At 32.2% G+C, this 19,982-nt stretch overlaps 2 protein-coding genes across 2 annotated transcripts; one reads left to right on the top strand and one right to left on the bottom strand.

Moving 5' to 3' along the window:
• Positions 1 to 3,577: 3,577 nt before the first annotated feature.
• LOC130633558 (snurportin-1-like) lies at positions 3,578 to 11,351 on the top strand. The gene is made up of 10 exons (XM_057444560.1): positions 3,578 to 3,715; positions 4,790 to 4,870; positions 5,394 to 5,487; positions 6,249 to 6,305; positions 6,632 to 6,736; positions 7,324 to 7,417; positions 7,941 to 8,053; positions 9,155 to 9,235; positions 9,333 to 9,413; positions 10,562 to 11,351. The coding sequence occupies exons 1-10, from the start codon at positions 3,633 to 3,635 to the stop codon at positions 10,829 to 10,831; spliced, it is 1,059 nt and encodes a 352-aa protein (XP_057300543.1). The 5' UTR covers positions 3,578 to 3,632; the 3' UTR covers positions 10,832 to 11,351.
• A 103-nt stretch (positions 11,352 to 11,454) lies between these two features.
• Positions 11,455 to 19,121, bottom strand: LOC130633526 (bifunctional peptidase and arginyl-hydroxylase JMJD5-like). Its single transcript, XM_057444557.1, has 8 exons — positions 18,839 to 19,121; positions 16,825 to 16,976; positions 15,155 to 15,324; positions 14,710 to 14,864; positions 14,079 to 14,246; positions 13,109 to 13,175; positions 12,720 to 12,761; positions 11,455 to 12,502 (listed from the first exon to the last, which is right to left on the bottom strand). Exons 1-8 carry the CDS (start codon positions 19,075 to 19,077, stop codon positions 12,254 to 12,256), a joined length of 1,242 nt encoding a protein of 413 aa, XP_057300540.1. The 5' UTR covers positions 19,078 to 19,121; the 3' UTR covers positions 11,455 to 12,253.
• Between the last annotated feature and the right edge of the window lie 861 nt (positions 19,122 to 19,982).

Genomic DNA, 19,982 nt, shown 5'->3' on the forward strand with positions numbered 1-19,982 from the left:
TGACTTGTTTTGTTTTTTGGCGTCTACTTTTCAAGTGGTCTCAGAATTCTTTTAATCAGGGTTCTTTGTTTCTTTTTACATTACAGAAAGAGAGCCCTGAAAATGAAGTTGACACAGGTATCCCCACATTTCAGTTGGTTTCACACAAAGAACAACAACGAACTGTTCTTTTGTGTTTGATTAGATCAATTATCAACCTCGTCTCCATAGTTTTCAGATTTTTTACCGCCGGATGCTTGTAGTTAAGTTTAAATTATTGGTAATCAAGCGTTCCAATAAGTAAAATATTAGCCTAAAAAATAGCTGAAAAAATCAAGGACAAGTCAAGAATCAAAAGAGATAAAGAGCCCCAAGGACCTGGTTTACTGGACACCCTGTGTTGGGTAGAGCAAAGAGAAGATGGTAGATATACTTCTATTGTTTCACTATCTGCAACGATACCAACCTCGTCCACAGGGATTGTTAGGTCTTTCATATTTTACGTCAAAAACATAAAAAACCTAAGTAACCCTGGGAACGATTTTGATTTAATTTGATAGCTTTATTTAGAGTCGATAAAATATGAAATGTTGTATAAGGTATTTGAATAAAATAAAAGGAAATAAAATTTAAACTATACCATTTTCCTGCCAGAAATGATTCATCAATTGAATGAGATAATAATTTCTGGGAGGAAAGGTGGTTAGTCTAATAAGGCTAATTAAGATTGACTAATTGTATTAGAAAATTACTGACAAAACATAAAAATGTTTATCGGTCAAAAGTAAAAGGTAAAGTTCAGTGTTCCCATTAAAGTAGACGCTACACCTTGCACGGCTAATTCAGGTGATATGTATCTTTACATCGGACGGCAGTACACACCAATTTGACATAACGGCTACCATTCTTCTTTATTTATTTATGCCGTCCATGTTATGTCGGATTGGTGTAGTTAAACAAATGAGAAAGAAACAATCGCTAAGATGAATTTCGAGTTCAAAGAACACTATATATGCAAATCGTCTAAAAATTAATCACAGCGATCTTTATCGACCACTTGAGGGCGGCCCGTCATCAGTCGGTTAGGGCACGATATTTTTTCTCATATTATTTCGTTTTTTGTATAGAGTTAAATTTTGGTGGGCAGCTTCAGTGCCATTTTATGTATTGTTTTCGCGAGGCCAAAACAACATTACTTTTTGGATAAGGAAGATTCTCACTCACCCCAACATGTATGTTTGAGATAACTAACTATCTCCATCCAGTCGCTACGACAGAGTTCTCAATAGTGGTGATAAGTTTCTTTCAGCGAAAGTAACGATTTAAGACAGGTCCACGCGCGTAGGTTGCTATTGGTTGACATATCATTCTATTTAAACAAAGGAAAAGTTGCTTGGCGGTCGCACCTGTGTGTCACCGTACTAGTTTCTTAGACAAAGAGTCCTGGGGAACAAGGCTGTTTTAATATGTTACCGGAATTCCGATTATAATAGCGCTTTATAATGCACAAAACAGCGCCTTATATTTCATGTGGCTATTACACAGCTACGTAAACTAATGGTGAACAAAGTCGTCGCTATGGTGGCGATTTATAAGCGGCTATACTAATCCCTTTAGAAACTACTATTTATTGTGTGTTATTATAATAATTGATTATAACTATGAGTCAGAGAGTAATGAATATTAATATTAAAGTATAGAGATGTGTAGATGTGATGGCAGTTGAAAACAAAGAAAGAATAAACCAGGTGGCTTTAAAAATAGCCAGGTAAGAGCCAGCTTCCAAGACAATCCCAGATCTGGGATCGTCCCTGGTAAAAAAGGTTATAAAAAGTAGTTGTGTGGTATAGTCCAAAACAGAACTCTAGAACCATCCCAGTATTTCAATTTTTTTCAAAAATGTCCATCATGGTTGTTTTGTAGCCAATATTTCGATATACACTGCTGTCACAAATATCAAAAACCTAATAAATTTGATTACTTTACTTACTTAAGTAAGTAAGTAAGTATGATTACTTTAGGTACAGAGATGAACTTGATAAGAAATTAGGACCAAAAACAGTCAGGGAAATCCTCTTAATTAAGCTGTACAGCTTAATTTGGATGTCAGCTTAATTAGGATGTATCATACAGTCTAATTAGGCGTTCTACAGCTTAATTAAGATGTACAAAACTTTGCTCGTCGAAAACACACATTTAACTGAATTTTAGCATCTATCTAACTCAATAAATCCAATATTTACGTGCATATAAACATCTCCAATACATTAGTTTTTTCGTAGCACCCCGGAGATCCGCTAAATTTGAAGTTTTAAAAATGTCCGCTTAAATAGGCTGTATCACGTGACGTGCATCCTAACTAGGATGCAGTACGCGGTTTTTTTCAGGTTGCTGCCATTATGAATTCGAACAAGTTAAAATGAAACTACATGACCGGCGCGTTATTTGACGCCGGGCTCGCGATTTCTAACATTCTTTATCCATATCTTTTGAACCCGGGGTGCTGGAGATACCATTTTTTTTTTATAATGTAGTGGTCAAACTGATGATGAAAGAGCTGCGGCGGTGATTCTGCTAAAATTTACATTTTTCGAGAAATCGGGGAAAAACTTTTTCTACCTCCTAATTTAGATGTATGTCACCTAATTAAGCTGTATGATACATCCTAATTAAGCTGACATCCAAATTAAGCTGTACAGCTTAATTAAGAGGATTTCCCTGACTGAAAAATCATTTTCAATTTTATGCTTGGATAATAAAGATATATATATGTACATTTTGAGGTTTAATCTTTAAAATTTGTAACATTAACTTTTGGTGATTCACAAAAGGGTAATGTCAAATCACCTAAAATTTTGTAAAAATTGAACCAATGTCTATGGATTTTGCTCATTTTTTCAAATCTGGTAGGTATCATTAAGAAGAGATCACATACAAAATTTTAGCCTATAATATTGTGGTTCTCTTGTTATATGCGTTTTAGTTAAGGCCTGGTTTCCGGTTTTAAGGGTGTATTTACATGACACGAAGCAATTTGCGCTGTTTATTTTTAGTCATAGATTTGCTTCTGATTGCCCAGGGACAATGAAAATATCAGTTTTGACATATTTTTGCATGTAGATTTCAAAAAATAGGTTAGAAGATTGAAAATTAAGCAATCTCTCAGTGTGAACCAATTTTAGATTTAGAGTTTTCTTTAAAGGTGACTGGGAAACAATAGCTGATTCCTCCAAACGCCATATAAAAATTTTGCAAAAAAATTTTTTTTTAAAAATGGACTTTAACTAGACTATGTGTACAAGAAGTTTCATCAAAAGTTTTTGATTCATCTTAAAGTTATAAGTAATTGATAGTGTATTTTTCATAGTTTTCATAGTCCTTTCTACCATTTTAGGGACTCTGTTATATGTAAAGATAATGTTATAGATATCTTTATCTAAACACCCGGAACAATAACCTTAACAAAGTAAATTGCCTAATAAATGCAACATCAGCACCCGAACTCATTCTCCAAGATTACAAATCTCTTCTCATGTAAAATTACTTGTAAAAAGGCTAAAGTTTGAATGTTGTATTTTCTCAAGTTTTGTCATCTATCTGTTGCAAATAACATTAAAATCTGTTGTTGTATAGAGATAGATACACAAAGAAAAATGTCTGAAGAACTCACAAGGATATTTAGTTTAGGTTTATCAGTTAAAAAATGTGAAAATGATTCATCATCTATCCATCCAAGGTAAATATATTTTTGTTTGATTTCAATGTATATAAGTCATTATTATTTGACAAGCAGAGACAAGCAAAATAGCAATATAGTTCTGTTATAAACGCAGAATACTTATTTCAATTCCTAATCATACTTCTTGTTTAAAAGTTGATCTTATATGATTTGTGCGATTCCCAAATACCATAACTGCCAAACATAAAAGTATATATTAGTGTTTAATTTTCCAATACTAATAAAAGTTTTAAAAAAGAAAACACTATTCGATTAAATCTATTATGTCCTTATTTGGATCCAACAACTAAAAATTCTTATTCTAGCTCTTTTTAGATGTTATACATAACAGATTTTTTAAAAATTTAAGGATACATGAAACACCTATTACTCATGTTCAAAATAATGGCCACATTTCAGAAATTGTGAAATAAACTTGTATAAAAGTAATATATTTTCTAAAAACCAGATATATTTTCTATGAAATAATGCTATTTTTGTTATATAATAATAAACCGGGAAGATGTAAAAAATTATTGAAAACCTTAATTGTTTAAACATCTAAGGCTTATTGCATAAAAATTACATTAACCAAGTCTTCTCCACTTGAGTTCTAAAAATCGTCTCAGTATTGTTTAAGGTTTAGCTCTGAATTTGTATAAAAATGTTGTTTTTTTGTGATTCTTTGTTGTTCTTTTTTACCTTTACACTGTAATAACTAAACAATGAATTTTTAAGTAAAAACAGTCAATTGTTAGAGAGCTCAGCATGTCCAGAACATTGATATTTTAGTTTTGTCTCTACTTTTGACGTAAAATTTTTTTAAGATATCAAGATTTCAACTTTGGAAACAAATTAAATTTTATTGAAAAGAACTTGTTTATTGTTTTATATTTTTCCTTTTTTCCTTTTTTTCCTGTCAAAACTTTTAATTTTTTTTCAAGATAAGTATTCTATGAGTTATAAGCTTTAATGATATAAAATATAAAGACCAAACAGTTGACAATTTGGGTGTTGCATCAAGTCAATATTGTGCATGCCCATCTGTTACAATTTTTCTATTTTGTTGATTAAAAAAACATTTTTCTTTAGACTCAATGAATTTAAAGGACGATATTATCGATCAGGTGTTCAAGAGAATAGGAGAAAGAATTATCTAGACCATCAGAAGAAGTATGTTATATTATAAATCACTACCAATAAGGCAAAGTTGAGAATGAAATACAGATGTGCTATGATAAATATTCACTTATATGTTTACACACCATCCGGATAAACTATCTGAGTTCATCATTAACATATTAACGCGAATTACTAACGCAAATCGAATCCTGCTCACTGCTTGGCAGTATGTTAGTGATGAACAAAGTAGTTCTTCTTCAATATGACTTACACGCATTATACTCGCCCGTCTTGATCAGGGGTCTGATCGGGGTGAAGCATTCCGTGTTGAGAATGAAATACGGATGTGCTATGATAAATATTCACCTATATGTATACACACCATCCGGATAAACTATCTGAGTTCATCACTAACATATTTCCGCGTAGTGTAGTGGGTTCATCTGCGGCTCCCAGTTCTGGGGAATCGAATCCCACTCACTGCTTGGCAGTATGTTAGTGATGAACAAAGTAGTTCTTCAATATCACTACTAATAACTTAATAAATTTTTGAAATTCTTTTTTTAAATATCAGGAGGAGATTTGACGCAGCTAATTATGCTCGCAAACTTGCGGATGGTGACTTGAATGAAAATGAATTTGAAGAAATTTCTTTGGAGATTGAAATGGTATACTTATGTTTTCTTAATATAAAATTACTGCTCCTGAATAAAATGATATACTTGTTTTGTTAATATAAAAGTGACTGCTCGTAAAGAAATGATATACCTTGATTACAAAATCTTGATATTCAACAAATGGATGTGCAATATTTTAAACATTTTCTCTCATAAATTTGATGAATCTGATGAATTTGTTTATCAATCAACCCTTGGATAACAATGAATCATTTTGCCAGCAAGTTGTAAATCATGTATCTACCCCACAGGGTGACCACTCCTTAAATTCCTTAAATAACCTTAGAAAAAGAAAATTTCCTTAAAAGTGCTTAAATATACTTAAAAAAATTGAAATTTTAGCTATTCTCGTCAATTTTTCCTTATTTCTTAATTTTTTCTGATCGTAACTTTCTTGGAAATGTGTTCATGGATTGTTCATCACCAGTGAAATAGACGTATTTCCCTGTTACCTGAAATCCTATATTTTCTATTATTCAGGGCATAGTTTATATGTAAATTTGTATAACATGTATAATTTTCTTATTATAAAACGTAGTATGTAACATTAAAGATAGAGAACTAAAATTGGTTTTCTCCTTAATTATCCTTATTTTTTATTTTTTTATTCTCGTTCGTAGCAAAATATCCTTAAAAATGTTAATTTGTCTCCTTAATCCTCCTTAATATCCTTACTTTTATTATCATTTTATTAGTGGTCACCCTGCCCCAGTACACAGCAAAATGTTCAACTTACTCTATACTTTTTGTAGGATGTGGATGAGCAAAAGAAAAGAAAAGATAAAAAATTTAATCCATACAAAAATCAGGTACATTACAAATACATTATGTTGAAGTTTTATATTTCTGCTTATTTAAAATCATTTGGTAAAAAGTACATACTTTTAGGTAAGAAAGACTTAAATTTGGTAAAGGTTAAAGATTTTGCGTTTTTATAAGGTTTCAACCTGAACTGTTTTTATAAAGATATATCTCTCAAAGAATTTGCTCAAATGTAAACATTAATTCAACACGTGTTATATCAAGTCCTCGTGTTTTGCCTTAACTAAAACTTCTTGACAAAATGGCATTGCTAAGTTTAAATTTTGGAACTAATAAACAAGATATGCAATGTATTGTAAAAAATCTTTTTTAGTTGATGCTGTCAGAATGGATTGTTGACCCTCCAACAGACCTAACAACAAATTGGCTGATGGTAGTTTGTCCTGTTGGAAAGAGAGTGTTGATAGTAGCACACAAGGTAGGGTTTCTTTTACAGAAATATTGATTTTCCTGTGTCTGCAACAATACAGGAGTATTGATTATCGACAACAAGTGTATTAATTACTAGTGTTACTTTTTTGTTTGTACTTTGTTGTTAGAATATTTTGTTGGAAAAAACTTTCATTTTTTGAAAGAAGGGTTAAATTTTTACATTTTTGCAAGAACACTTTCCCTGACTACAAGAATGGTCAATTCTTTGGTAAATAGTTTTTGCAGAGGATCAAGAAGTTTTCATGGAGATTATAGAATTATGATTTCAACAAATTTATATGAAATCAAATATTAAAATTCGTTTTTGTCGGAATTTACCTCTTGCAATTTGTGATTAAAAAAAATAATGAATTTCACGTATCTTAAAAAACCCTGATACTTTGGGGGAATTTAATTTTGCGATTTTTCAAAACATAGAAAGAAAATTTTTCCCTGAAATATTTTGGCAATAAAATTCTTTGCCCTACTTGCACCTTTATTTTCAGTTGAACAGTTGCTTTTTTATCAGCGAAGATAGTTAAATGTTACGGCAAACAAGTCATATGATTAGTGTTTCCGATATTAACATTTTAGGGTCACACTACAGCGTATTCGAAAGGCGGTCACGTGTTAAATAGATTTCCCTCCTTATTACCTGGTGGTTCATACAAAACATGGAAAAAAGACAGTATGTTATATTAATAAATTTTCTGATGGTTGCTATTTTGAATTTGCTTACCGTATTTCCTCTAAAGAACGCCGCCCTCCAAAGAACGCCGCATTTTAGCAACATAATGTTTCACATCCGTTCAAGAATTAGAAATTGAGGGTAATTCTGGTGCTACCAGCCACGTTATTTCCAGCTGCAATGGTGTTATTTTTCACAGCTTGTAACCCAATTGTTCTCTCTTAAAAATTGTGTGTATTTGCTGTGTTTACTGTGGAATTTAATTTGGCAGATATTTCATTTTGCGAATTTGATCAAAGTCTGTGAAGTAAGCGAATTTCATCCTATTTAATTATTTTAAAATCAATAAATTCTGTAAACAATATTTAAAAACAAATACCATATTTGGAAAAATATCACTTTTCTGTAAGTGTTTTATTTAAGAGATTTATAATAATTTACTTCAAAGAATATTTTCTTCAGTTATATTTATAAACACTTTTTCTTCTAAAACTTTGTTTTATAACTTTTTGTTTGTTTTCAGATAACTTTGCACGCTCGTTTACATTGTTGGATTGCATCTACGATGAAGTCAATCGCACGTACTGGATGTTGGATCTTATGTGTTATAAGGGAAACCCGATCTACGATAGCGAGGTAAGGGAAACCCGATCTACGATAGTGAGGTAAGGGAAACCCGATCTACGATAGCGAGGTAAGGGAAACCCGATCTACGATAGCGAGGTAAGGGAAACCCGATCTACGATAGCGAGATAAGAAAAACCCGATCTACAATTGCGAGATAAGGGAAACCCGATCTACAATAGCGAGATTAGGGAACCTCGATCTATAGTAGCGAGATATGGGAAACCCGATCTATGATACCGAGATAGGAAAATCCGGTCTACGATACTGAGGTAAGGGAAACCCGATTTATAATACAGAGGTAAGGGAAACCCGTTCTACAATACCAAAGTAAGGAAAACCCGATTTACGATAGCGAGATAAGGATTTATTTCTTCTTGACCTCCAGCGCGATTTTACTTCCAAAGATTTCAGAATGGGTTTTGTTAAATGACGTTTCGGTGATGACAATAACCACCTTTATAAAAATAGCGTGGTTTATTTACTATAAAAATCATTAAAAATCACCAGTCACTAATTTCAAATTTAAATTCCCTTTAGTAAAATTAACAATTTTTACGTAGCTACAATCCTCTTTAAATTTTCTAAAACAGCCGTTTTTTGCAAAACAGGATCATGTGGCAAATGTTCCACTGTCCAGTGGGATGCGAAAGCTCCACTTTAAGAGATCTTTAGGCAACCAAAAAAAAATCCGTTAGTCGCAGTTTCTTCAATTACGCTTTGACATCAGCAAACATTAGTATTGTGTAAGAGTTTGGGTGTAACCAAATTACCAACAATTACAATTACCTAACTACAAAGTCCTAAGTTGTTTGTGAACATTGGCAAGGTCAACGTACGTGTGTCTAATATAGAGAAAGCGCAAATGATTTCTTGTTTTTTTTAGTAATATTTCCCACAAAATTGTAGTTTAAAAATTAAATTAAAATTCGTAAAAAAGTAATTTTTCCGTTCCTTATGATTTTTTTAAAGATAATTCTAATCCTGACATTTACTAAACGTTTAAGTCCTGAAACTGTAAAATAATTTATTTATTTATTTTTTAATCCTCTTATATCAGAATTCGTTATAAAAATGCGTAGATCTCTAATACAATTTTGTTTTCGTTTTTAGGTCGATTTCAGATTTTTTTGGCTAAACTCGAAACTCCTAGAAGATGCTCCAAAGCTATCCGAGCAATCTAGTGTAAACCCGGTAAGCCGGTTCTCTTTTACTGAATGACCCCGATTTACAAGTTCGGAAAAGCATAATAAGCTATTATTAGGAAAATATTCTGATATATATCTTTTAGTTCAAGTTTAAACCGTGTAGAAATGTTTTGTGTGAGAAGACGGCGATCGTGAACGCTGTTACAGACACATATCCATTCGAGGTAAATACGTTTCTTCTAACTGACAACTTATAAGCAACGATCACATTCGTACGAATCCAAAATCATTAGGCAATAAAGACTAGAGTACTTTAATTGGAGATACTTTCGCGAGAGAAACTTTCGCGAGAAAAAAAATTCGCGAAATTTTTTGAATAAACTTTCGCGAATGAAGAAATTCGGAAAATTTCGCGAAATTAACTTTTGCGAATAAAGAAACCTTCAAATTTTTGCGACATAAACTTTTGCGAACAAGAATTTGTCAGTTAGAAAAAACTTCAAAATTCTTAACATAATTAAAAATGTTATACATTTTCTTTCTTGAAATAAGATTTATAAAGTAGTTTGTGCGTTTTTCGTGAAAAATGATAAAATAGCTTACTGGATAAACTTTCGCGAATAAAGAAACTCGGAAACTTTCGCGAAAGTTTCTCCAAGATTTTACTACCTTTATGCTTCAAATATATTTTTAGAACCACATGCTTTTTTGCAAACAACCTTTTATAAGCAGGATAAAACTCAAATCTCTCATAAAAGCATTTGTTAGCCTACAACCCACCAAAAGTGATTAAAGACGAAGACGAAAATGGCGCTAACAAGAATTAAAAAACAATAATTTTCTCAAGTTTCGTACAAAGAACGTAACTGCACTTTGATTTCGATTAGTACACTTAACCTAAAATAGTCAGTAAACACGCGAATTTATTTTTAAAAGTAGAAAAGCCAACCACAATAACCAAAAACTTTGCGTTGCTTTTTAAGTATATATTCAGCGGAACGAATTCTTGATTGATAGTCGTGTAGTTCTCTCCCTATGCAAAACTTTCGATAAATCACTTTGTGGTTAGAATGATGAGTTGTGTGACGAGAAAAGTAGTTGGTTTTTCCATAGATTTGGATTTTAACCCGACTATAAATTGTCCAAGAACTTTGCTACTTTTCCTATATGAATCAATTGAAGAGTTTCATATTAAAGAACTTTGATGAGTACAGAAGAGAAAAAATAACTGGAGGAAAATACACCACATTTTCTTTCTAAACAAACTGTACATGAGACCCAACTTAAACGCGATAACCGCAAAGACTTTAAACTGAATTATTTGAAGTTATTTCGCGTTATCAAGCGTTTTTTCATTCCCTTGTGTTTTTAGATCGACGGTGTACTGTTTTATCATAAGTTGGGCCATTATGGACCTGGTCGCACACCCCTCGTGGGCTGGTTAAAGCCATATATGATACCCGAAATACTCGGTATAGCGATGCCATTAACAGTTATGGAGACAGCACCCGTAGAATTTAATCGTGACATTTTAAAGAATGCAAATAAGGAACTGCAAAACACGACTAGTGATCGATCTTTTAATAATCCGAAAGATGTGACAAAGAAGAAAAAAGATAATCAAGTCAGTATGGAAAGCTGATCACATGTTGCAACAATACACCAAAACACGATCGTTTAAGGTAAATGTGGATACACCTTAACGAAAGTTAAAGCCTGCATTAGACTAGCTTAAAAGAGCAGTGCACTCCAAAAGACACGCGTAAACCAAGCATATTTATTAATACATATTTATAAAAGTAATGTGGTTGGATTTTTAACTGGCTAAATGTTTTTGTATACATCCAGATACGTGAATGATCATAATCTTGGACTCAAAGTAATATATTTTAACAAAGACATATAGTTGAGCCTATTTAAACCAGTCGTACATGGAGAATTTAGAAGTGTCCCTCGATTGGAAATGTCTGTTTTATAGGTTTTTCTTCTTCTGAGGTTTGAATGTACACACTGTCGAAACCTGATATGGAGCATGCATGCTATGTACAGGTTTGACTGCGCACTTATATTTTATACATTACACCTTTTATCATGTAACAGGCGTAGCAATTGTAAACTTACCAGTAGCTCTTTTGTTACGAGTAGAAGTGAAAAAAAACCTTTTTTTTTAGTTCTGTTTCCCTTTTTGCGATTCACATCAGGCAGAAGATCATTTTCAACTTCTAAGGCTACAACAGGGAAGACAAATGATAAAAAAATCACATAAAAAGTTGGAAAAAGATCGATCATTATTCATTCTGATATTCATTCATTCTAATAAAATAATTCCTAACAAAGTGAAATAATTACAAAAAATCAATATATCACCATGTCAATAAAAATAAATACAGTCAATAACAACGCCAATTAGTTGAAAATGTCAACAACGATTCGTACTGTCAACTTTATTTTTTGCGTAATACATTAGGAACGGAAATTTTATTTGTCTAAAGAGTTTGGTTCACCTAGTTTTTTTTAAAAAAGGACCAATGCATAAAAATAATATATAGGGTAATCAGAAAATCAATAAAAACTTCCGTTTTTGAACTTTTTCTTTTCGTTCTATAAAGTTGGATCCTGAAGACCCTTTTTTAGATCTATGGTGAATATATGTACACTTTAAATACTTCTACCCTTCTTTTTGTGTCATTTCCCGTAATCATTACTTTTGAAATTTGGTTAAAATTCGTTCAAAAGACTTACCCATACATTTTTTGACTTCATAATAAAAAAATTGTGTCCGAAAGTCTTTCCGTCGAAAATTTTAGTTCTTAATGCAGTCCTCGAAAGAAAAGATTGATGCTTCAAATCTTTACGTCTTTTTGTAATCGCCAGAAAACAAAGTAATCTTTTTGTAATGTTTTTTGTAATTTTCTTTGTAATGTAATGTTTTGAAAACAAAATAAAAAGAAAATTGAAATATAAAAAGACTAGGTATAAAAACGATAAAAAAATGTTTCAAATATTTTCTTCATTTTTTTAAGCACTGAAGTATAGCACACTTTTTTGTTTTCTCGTATCTCTACTACAGCTCTTCTCTTTCTGGCTCTAAACTCTCGTCTTCACCTAGATCTTCATCACCTTCTTCACCCTCCATGCCTACACCACCCTCTTGGTCTTCACCGCCCTCTTCGCCTCCATTTTCCTCTTCACTCACTGCTCTTTCCAACCCTGGGAACATCCTTGATAATACCGTTAAGTCGTCTTCCGTGAGATTATCTAATTCTTCCATGGTTACCATTTTATCTCCATCTCGATCGAGCATTGACAACACCTAAAAAGATACAAACTTAGAAAGTTTGAATTCGTTTTTCCAACATAATTAAGTAGAAAGCGCAAACACAATCCAAAGCAAGATTTTTTTTTCAACAATACGCACCATTCCTGAAAATAATTTTGCGAAGATTTTACCAAAAAATATTTCCGCAATTGTCTGAAAAAATTCTAAGAAATAATTATATTTTCTTTGAAAAAACAGGCAAAAAAATTACCTCTTTTATTTCTGCTTTACTTGCCACTGCACCTATATGTGCCTAAATAAATAAATAAAATTATTATATCTGTAATGAGATGGCTCACAAAACACTGCGTACAACTTTCGCAAAACCCTGCGTACAACTTTCGCATCAATGTAATCGGATGAATCATTTAATATACAGGACTGAGACGTTGTCTTTCGTGACGAACGCAAAAATAAAAAAACAAACGAAAAGATAAACAGGAAAAGAGAAAAACAAAAACAAATGCTTTTTTTATAAGCAATTTTTTGCATTTCTTTTCAAATGCTGTTTAGGGAAGACCGCCATGAGTTTATAAGTTTATTGTTTATTTTCAAAGTATTTTTTATTTATGCTATAAATGTGCCCAAATGTAAAAATACCTTTATTCGACCAGTCATCTTTCGAACATGTAATGGTCCATCCTGAAGCTCCAGCTTCAAAACATACCTACGAAGAGAAGTAACAACAATCTACCATAAAGTTTATATGCACACTTTAACTGCAGGAAGATTTTGATCTTCTGACACTTGAGGTTGTTCACTTATATCAAGTCCTCATTTTCCTGATGTATTTCTGACATTTTTTGACTGATTTTTCGAGATGTTGAATACTAAATTTTTTTAAAGAACGTATCTTAAGGGAATAAACGTTTTCGCGAGAAAAGATTGCGGAATTAAAGAATTCATGGTCGAAAATTTGGTAAATTACGGAACTAAAGACTGCGAATTAGTGATACAAACATAAAATTGCGGAATTAAAGATTGCGAATCTGATATTGTTTAAAGAAATTGCGGAATTTAAAATTGCAAATTGAAGCATAATGATCCATAATTTTTCCACGAAATCGCTTGATAATTTTTTTTTCATCTTGGTCATTACGATTTCTTTCTTTAAAAATTTCTTTTGATGCAAAAAATTAAGGGGTTTCCTTCATATAGAAAAAAAAACGAACAGAAATAACTCGTCTTTGAAAATCGACAACATTAGATTGCAAATTTTGACCAATTTCGCAATCTTTAATCCCGCAATATATCTTGCGCAATATTTTCTTGCGTAACATTTTCTTGCGCCATAATTTCTAACCTTAAGGTATCTGAAATTAAAATATTCCAATATCCTGATATTTCAACCTGGAAGTTTTTTGACGCACCCTAAACTGTATTCCAATTCCTTACTTTCGAAACAAAGTAAACACCCTGAACTTTATGTGGAGCGCTAATTACGATGTTTGGACTACGTTTTGTTTCATTTAGACGATAAAGAAAACTGACAATAGAAAAATATTTTTTCACACTACCAAGGTAAATTCCTTGTTCACACGTTCTTTGTCAAATAATTCAAAACACTTACCGCGCAGACTCTAAATCTCCAAATTTGAATTTATCGAGCGGTACATATTTGCCAGCATCTTGATTCTTCTCACAGTCAGTCAAGTTAAGCTTTTGCATATGGTAAAACCAAACGTTCACAGCCATATTGCGTTTGTTATCAGTAAACGAGCGGACCTGATGGAACCATCTAAAAGGAATGCATATAAATAAAGGGCTTATAAGCCGTTTTACCTGACCCTTGATAATGAATAATCGTTCAAACACAACCAAGAATGTTTATGGTAAATTGTTCCCAGTTTCAAAACTCTACATATTTTAGTTATCTTCCCATCCGACTGACCAAGCCATATATGTATAATTTTTACTCACTTACAGAGAAACAAATTTCTAAATCTTAATTTTCTAAATTTTACCTGGGGAGACACCTTGCACGACAATACACAATGTTTAAACAAAGCGAATTACAGAGCTAACAAATGTTTATACTGCTATAATCAGCTTTTTTGTAAGTCACTACAGTAAAAAATCAGTAGCTCATCTCCACGCCCTTTCACAAAAAAATGGAATTTAATGTCACTTTTTGTAATTATTTACTTTAGTTTTTATCTACCCCACGACAGACACAAACCCATAATTTAATAAAAACAAACCTTGATGGAATAAACAAACAATCTCCAGCTACCATATTAGCTTCCCACCATGGCGCCTTAGCTATGCCCGGGTATTTATCTAAATCAACAGCATCAACATCTACTTTGCTAAAAGCTCCATTCGGTGCATCTATATCGATAAATTCGCGATGTTTCTGAATAACACAAAATTGATAAAGAAATAAAATGATTAAACAAAAAAAACAAATAGCAAAGTAAACACGTCTAACAACAATGTAAAAAAGCAAGGCAAACAAACAACAAACAAAACAAACAATAAACAGAACAAACCAAAACAAACAAACAAAGACTGAAAAAAACAAATACAAACGTTTATAAGCAAAAAAATGATCAATAGGATAAAACAACGAAAAAAACACAAACTCACAAACATAAAACATAGTTAGACAAAAAGATGAAGCATGAGAAGTATTCTCTTACATACCCAGTCCACCATATATAACTGTTTAGAACCGCTAAATAAACAATTTACGTTGTCTATGTGATCATTATGGAGAACTGATTTGGTCCCTCCACTGGAGAACCACATCACAACATCGTTCAGTACACGTGTGTATCCTCCACATGATAAACTTGGAAATAAACGGAGATCACCTGTACAAAAATTTAAAAATTTAACCAAAGTAACCTCTATTAATTATAAGTACTGTTGGTAATAATGCACCTGTAAAAAAGGCTTTGATTCATTTCAAGCATCTGCGTAAACTGAAAGCTGTACAAGGACAAAATCACAACAATACCACAACTCTGGGCAATAATCCAAATATCTATGAAACTTTAAGTTCTTAAGGTTTTTTCCCTTTTTTGTTTTGTTTTTAAAGTTTTCTGCTATAACAATATTCAAAATTTTTCGAGCCCACAGACTAGGTAGAATTAAAGCGAATGTAAAAAAGCCCTAAAAAGTCATAGCCAAATATAAGAGTTTAACAGAATGCAAATACAATAAGTAAATATTTTTTATACATATACATATACATTTTATACATATTTATAAGTTATTTTAGTTATTTTAGGGTCATCAAGCATGACTTTAAGTATCTCTGAAGTACATCAGACACCCTGAATTAGTTGGCTAATCCCATAAGCATAACCTTTTATGTTACATTGGTATGTTATTTTATTTTTTCACAGCATGTAGTTTGTACTGTAATTTTTGTTTACATCATGACAAAATGATTGTGGGCATGTACAGTTAAAAATATTTTCATACTTATTTATAGCCAAAACAATATAACGTTATAATATGTCCTAAGCAGAGGCAAGCGTTGCAAAGGTGAGATTATAGAGAATGAAGTATTTCCAGCTTTAATGATGTACAACAGTGGCTCGTTAGAGATAGTTAAGAACTTCTGTTACTTAGGTGATATGTTGGGCAGTGAAGGGGGTGTTGGAAGAAGTTTTACTTGCAGGATAGGTTCTGCTTGGAAAAAGTTTAGAGAGTTACTTCCTTTATTGACTAGCAGAGTCCTGTCAATTGAGGTAAAAGGTAGGTTGTATGAGGCCTGTGTAAGAAGTGTTATGTTGTACGGTAGTGAGACATGGGCAGTGAAGCAGGAAGATCTTGACCGTTTAGAAAGGAATGATATGAGAATGGTTAGGTGGATGTGTAATGCCAGTCTGAGAGACAGAAAGAGTTCAGATGAGCTAAGAAGCAGGCTAAGTCTCCGTAGAATTAAAGATGTTATCCAGATAAGAAGATTGAATTGGCTGGGGCACTTGGAAAGAATGGAGGAGGATAATTGGGTAAGAAAGTGTAGAGACTTGATAGTTCCTGGGGCAAAGCCCAGAGGCAGACCGAGAAAGACTTGGCAGGAGGTTATAAGGACAGACTTGATAGAGAGGAAGTTGAGTTTAGATCTAACACAGTCTAGATCAGATTGGAAGAGGGTCATTAATATACCCTGTCCAACCCATGCTAGCATGGAAAACAGACGTTAAGCCGAGAATGATGATGATGATGATGATGAGAGTCATAGAATGTCATGCGTTTGCATAATATTACGTAAAAAACAACAAAAGTTCCTTGTTACACCAGAAGCACGACAAAAAAAAAATCACAAAAATTTACATGCATTGTAAGTAAACCTTACAAACCTCGCATTTTTTCTTCTAAACTATGAACCATATATACATCTTCTTTCTGATATGTTTCTAAAAACTTTTTAAATGGCCATCTCCACATTGACAGTGACCTGTTTTCTTTTTTCCCTTCTTCAACATCCACTTGCAGCTCCCCAAAATGCTCTCTAAATGCAAAAATATGCAACATACAATGTACCTTTTCACACTTTTATGTCACAAACGTAAAGGGTAGAAAACTTTCTCACAATTCATAAGAATAAAGATATAGAAAAAATACAGGGTTGATATTATTTTTGAATTCCAAGTTGCCAGCTTCTTTGGTGGAAAGGGTATTCTTTTGCAGCCCATTTCAACCAACACAAATGTGTTAAAAAATAAATAAATATTTATATTATCGCTTTCAGTTTCAGATCATTTAAAATGACTCTTATTATCATGTATATAGCAGAGTAATTAAATATGAACCCTCAAAGGTCTATATGAAAAGTACATCAAAGTGATTAAAATAATAAAAAAGAAAAACCTTGCAGTCACATCATTCAGAACTTAATTCCTTCACAATTAAACATTTAAAAGTCTTTTTTCAAATATATTTTGATCGTAAAAACAATGCAATTGTTGTGTTGAAGTTGTTAAAGGGCCTATTCAATTTAAAAAGTAATTTGACAAATTATCCCTTGCAAGCTTGTCATAAATAACAGTGTGTAATTTAGAGTCAAACTAACATTTAAAAGGTAAGAAATTTTTATGAATTAATGGTCTGAAAATTGCGAATTTTGAGGAAGAAATTTTTGCAAGTTGAAATTTTCATGAATTAAGCCGAACAGCAAATCTGAAAATTAGAGGAAATTTTTTACGTATATTTATGTCTTTTTAAAAAATAGGTCGGGAAGGTAATTTATTGTGAATAAATTACCTTCCTGACCTACTTTTTCACCTACAATATACAATAAAGAGAACGGATTTAAAAAATGCTTACTGTTTTTATGGAGGGGTTCATGTAATTTTTTTTGATAGGCATTCCGTGATAATGATTGCTGGTAGCTGCACCCATTATGAAATATTGTGTATACCGTACATTTGAATTTAACATTTCTAATTCAATTTTTTGACAACACAAAAAAATAACACAGTATAGTACAGTATCAGTATTTGTAATTGTCAACACGAGTGCCAACATGAATTAGAAAAGTCGGTATTATAGAAGTTTAAAGTTTTAAACATTATATAATCTTATTTCTAATATCAAATTTTTTTTTTTAATATTGAGAATATTAGAAGGAAGTTTTATTATTTCTGATGTTTAAATGTATATACATATACATTTCATCGTTAAAGATGCCTTTAACATAAAAACAGCACAGTTTTGCCATTGCAATTACAGGTTTTTGATTTTAGGCTGTTCCTTAAAATACCTTCATTTTGCAATCTTTTCTTTGGTTTTAAAACAGCCTTTGCAATTTGCGATGGTACTCAGCATTTGCCAACGTAATTTCCAACAAATTTTTAAAACATATAACCTAGCGTTGGCAATTATATGCCGTGGTAAAATCGCACATAAGAAATCTACAGGTTTTGTGTGCAGTCGCACATGTGAAAAAAGAGGTGATATAACAATGAAAAAAAGTTGTTTTTTTCTAGAGTATAGTTCAGTTACCTTTTTTGGCACTCCACAAACATTAAAACTCTTAGCTAAAAATTAATTAACTATTTTTTGCAGTTTAACAGCATCATAAAAAACAGTTTTTAACTTGAAAATATTACAACTTATCTGTTTAGTTATTGTCATTTGGTGCTTCATATTTTTTTTCATATCATTCATGCTTTTTTATTTTCTAACTTGCTGGCTGAAATACTTCAGTTGGAAGCACGAATCAAGGAAATTTCTTGGAATGGCCTTAGCGCTGTCCTTTCCACACTCCTATTCTGAAGGAAAGTGATTGAATTTTTTTTAACCTTTGCGTTGTGTGCATGCATCTTAGATTCAAGAATAAAAGGAACAACAAAGAATAACTATTTTACGTACTTTAAATATTCGTCATTCCATTTTTTAAATGCAGGCATGTTTTTAGCAGCTCCTTTGAAAACTATTGGCCTGCTTCCAGCAATATATTTCTCAAAAAAAGTCTGGACATCGGGTGCATCTTCAGTCACATCAATATGACCCTCAGATTTTCTTTGTTCACCAAGAGGTTTCATGTTGCCTGTAGGCTCTGCAGATATCGCAGCGAAAAATAACAATAAACCATAAAGATACAAATCCATTTTTATTTTTATAGGTCTGTCTCTAAAAAATAAAATATTGTTAGCTCTTAGCTAGCCTATCTTATCTTGAAAGGTTAAAATAAAAAACTAATATATAATATATCAGCAAATATAGATTGAAATTTAGTGTATGACAACTCATCTAAACATTGAGGGTTTAGCCACCTAACTGACAATAACATGCAATATGTGTTGTGATTAAAATCTTGCAAACTGGCATTTGGCGCACCTCGTTTTGACTAGGGTTCACTTTCGATTTTGCAAAAGGAAGTTTTTTGTATTATTGAAGGTCTACGGTGGAGGGCATTGAAGATTACATGACACACGGTCCTCAACCCCCCGCCTTCTATCTCCGAAAATTTTACAGAAGAGGAGTAAAAATAATTTGGCGGTGATATTTTGATCGTATGTCAGTAAAAATTATAACCTCGTCCCTGGAGCATCTTCTATCTTTTTTGACATCGGAACGGCGTGACATGATAAGTGGTAAATGACATGATAAGTGGTATATTTTTTAAAATTGTTTCTTTAATTCATTTTCTTCGAGGTATTGATACGTACCATAGTAAAAAGATTATTGTTTCTCTTCCTTTAAATAACAATGTATGGCGCCCTTTTAACCTTTGCGTTGATCCGCGGGATTCTTTTTGCATCCAACAGCAGCTGCAATGTTATTTATTATATCATATCAGGGTCTTGACTGTATTTATGGAAGAAAATGTAGAAATGTATGTAAGAGAAGGATAGATAGATAAGTAACGACATATAGGAAGAAGAGCTTCATCACGAAAATAACATTCTCATGAATGAGACTTTTAAATCACCACACGCTTTACAAGAAGAGTAACGTCTGATTTTTGCCGTTGACCCAAACTGTCAGTCGACTGCATTTTTTTAAGATATAC

Source organism: Hydractinia symbiolongicarpus, chromosome 1 (genome assembly GCF_029227915.1).
Source record: "Hydractinia symbiolongicarpus strain clone_291-10 chromosome 1, HSymV2.1, whole genome shotgun sequence".
Classification (NCBI taxonomy): Eukaryota; Metazoa; Cnidaria; class Hydrozoa; order Anthoathecata; family Hydractiniidae; genus Hydractinia; species Hydractinia symbiolongicarpus.

Coding starts and splice junctions, on each gene's coding strand:
- LOC130633558 (XM_057444560.1), top strand. CDS start 3,633: ATGTCTGAAGAACTCACAAGGATATTTAGTTTAGGTTTATCAGTTAAA. Junction 3,716..4,789: donor TCATCATCTATCCATCCAAG/GTAAATATATTT, acceptor ATTTTTCTTTAG/ACTCAATGAATTTAAAGGAC. Junction 6,306..6,631: donor TTAATCCATACAAAAATCAG/GTACATTACAAA, acceptor AATCTTTTTTAG/TTGATGCTGTCAGAATGGAT.
- LOC130633526 (XM_057444557.1), bottom strand. CDS start 19,077: ATGGATTTGTATCTTTATGGTTTATTGTTATTTTTCGCTGCGATATCT. Junction 15,325..16,824: donor TTTAGAAGAAAAAATGCGAG/GTTTGTAAGGTT, acceptor ATTTTTGTACAG/GTGATCTCCGTTTATTTCCA. Junction 14,247..14,709: donor TGTTTGTTTATTCCATCAAG/GTTTGTTTTTAT, acceptor CATTCCTTTTAG/ATGGTTCCATCAGGTCCGCT.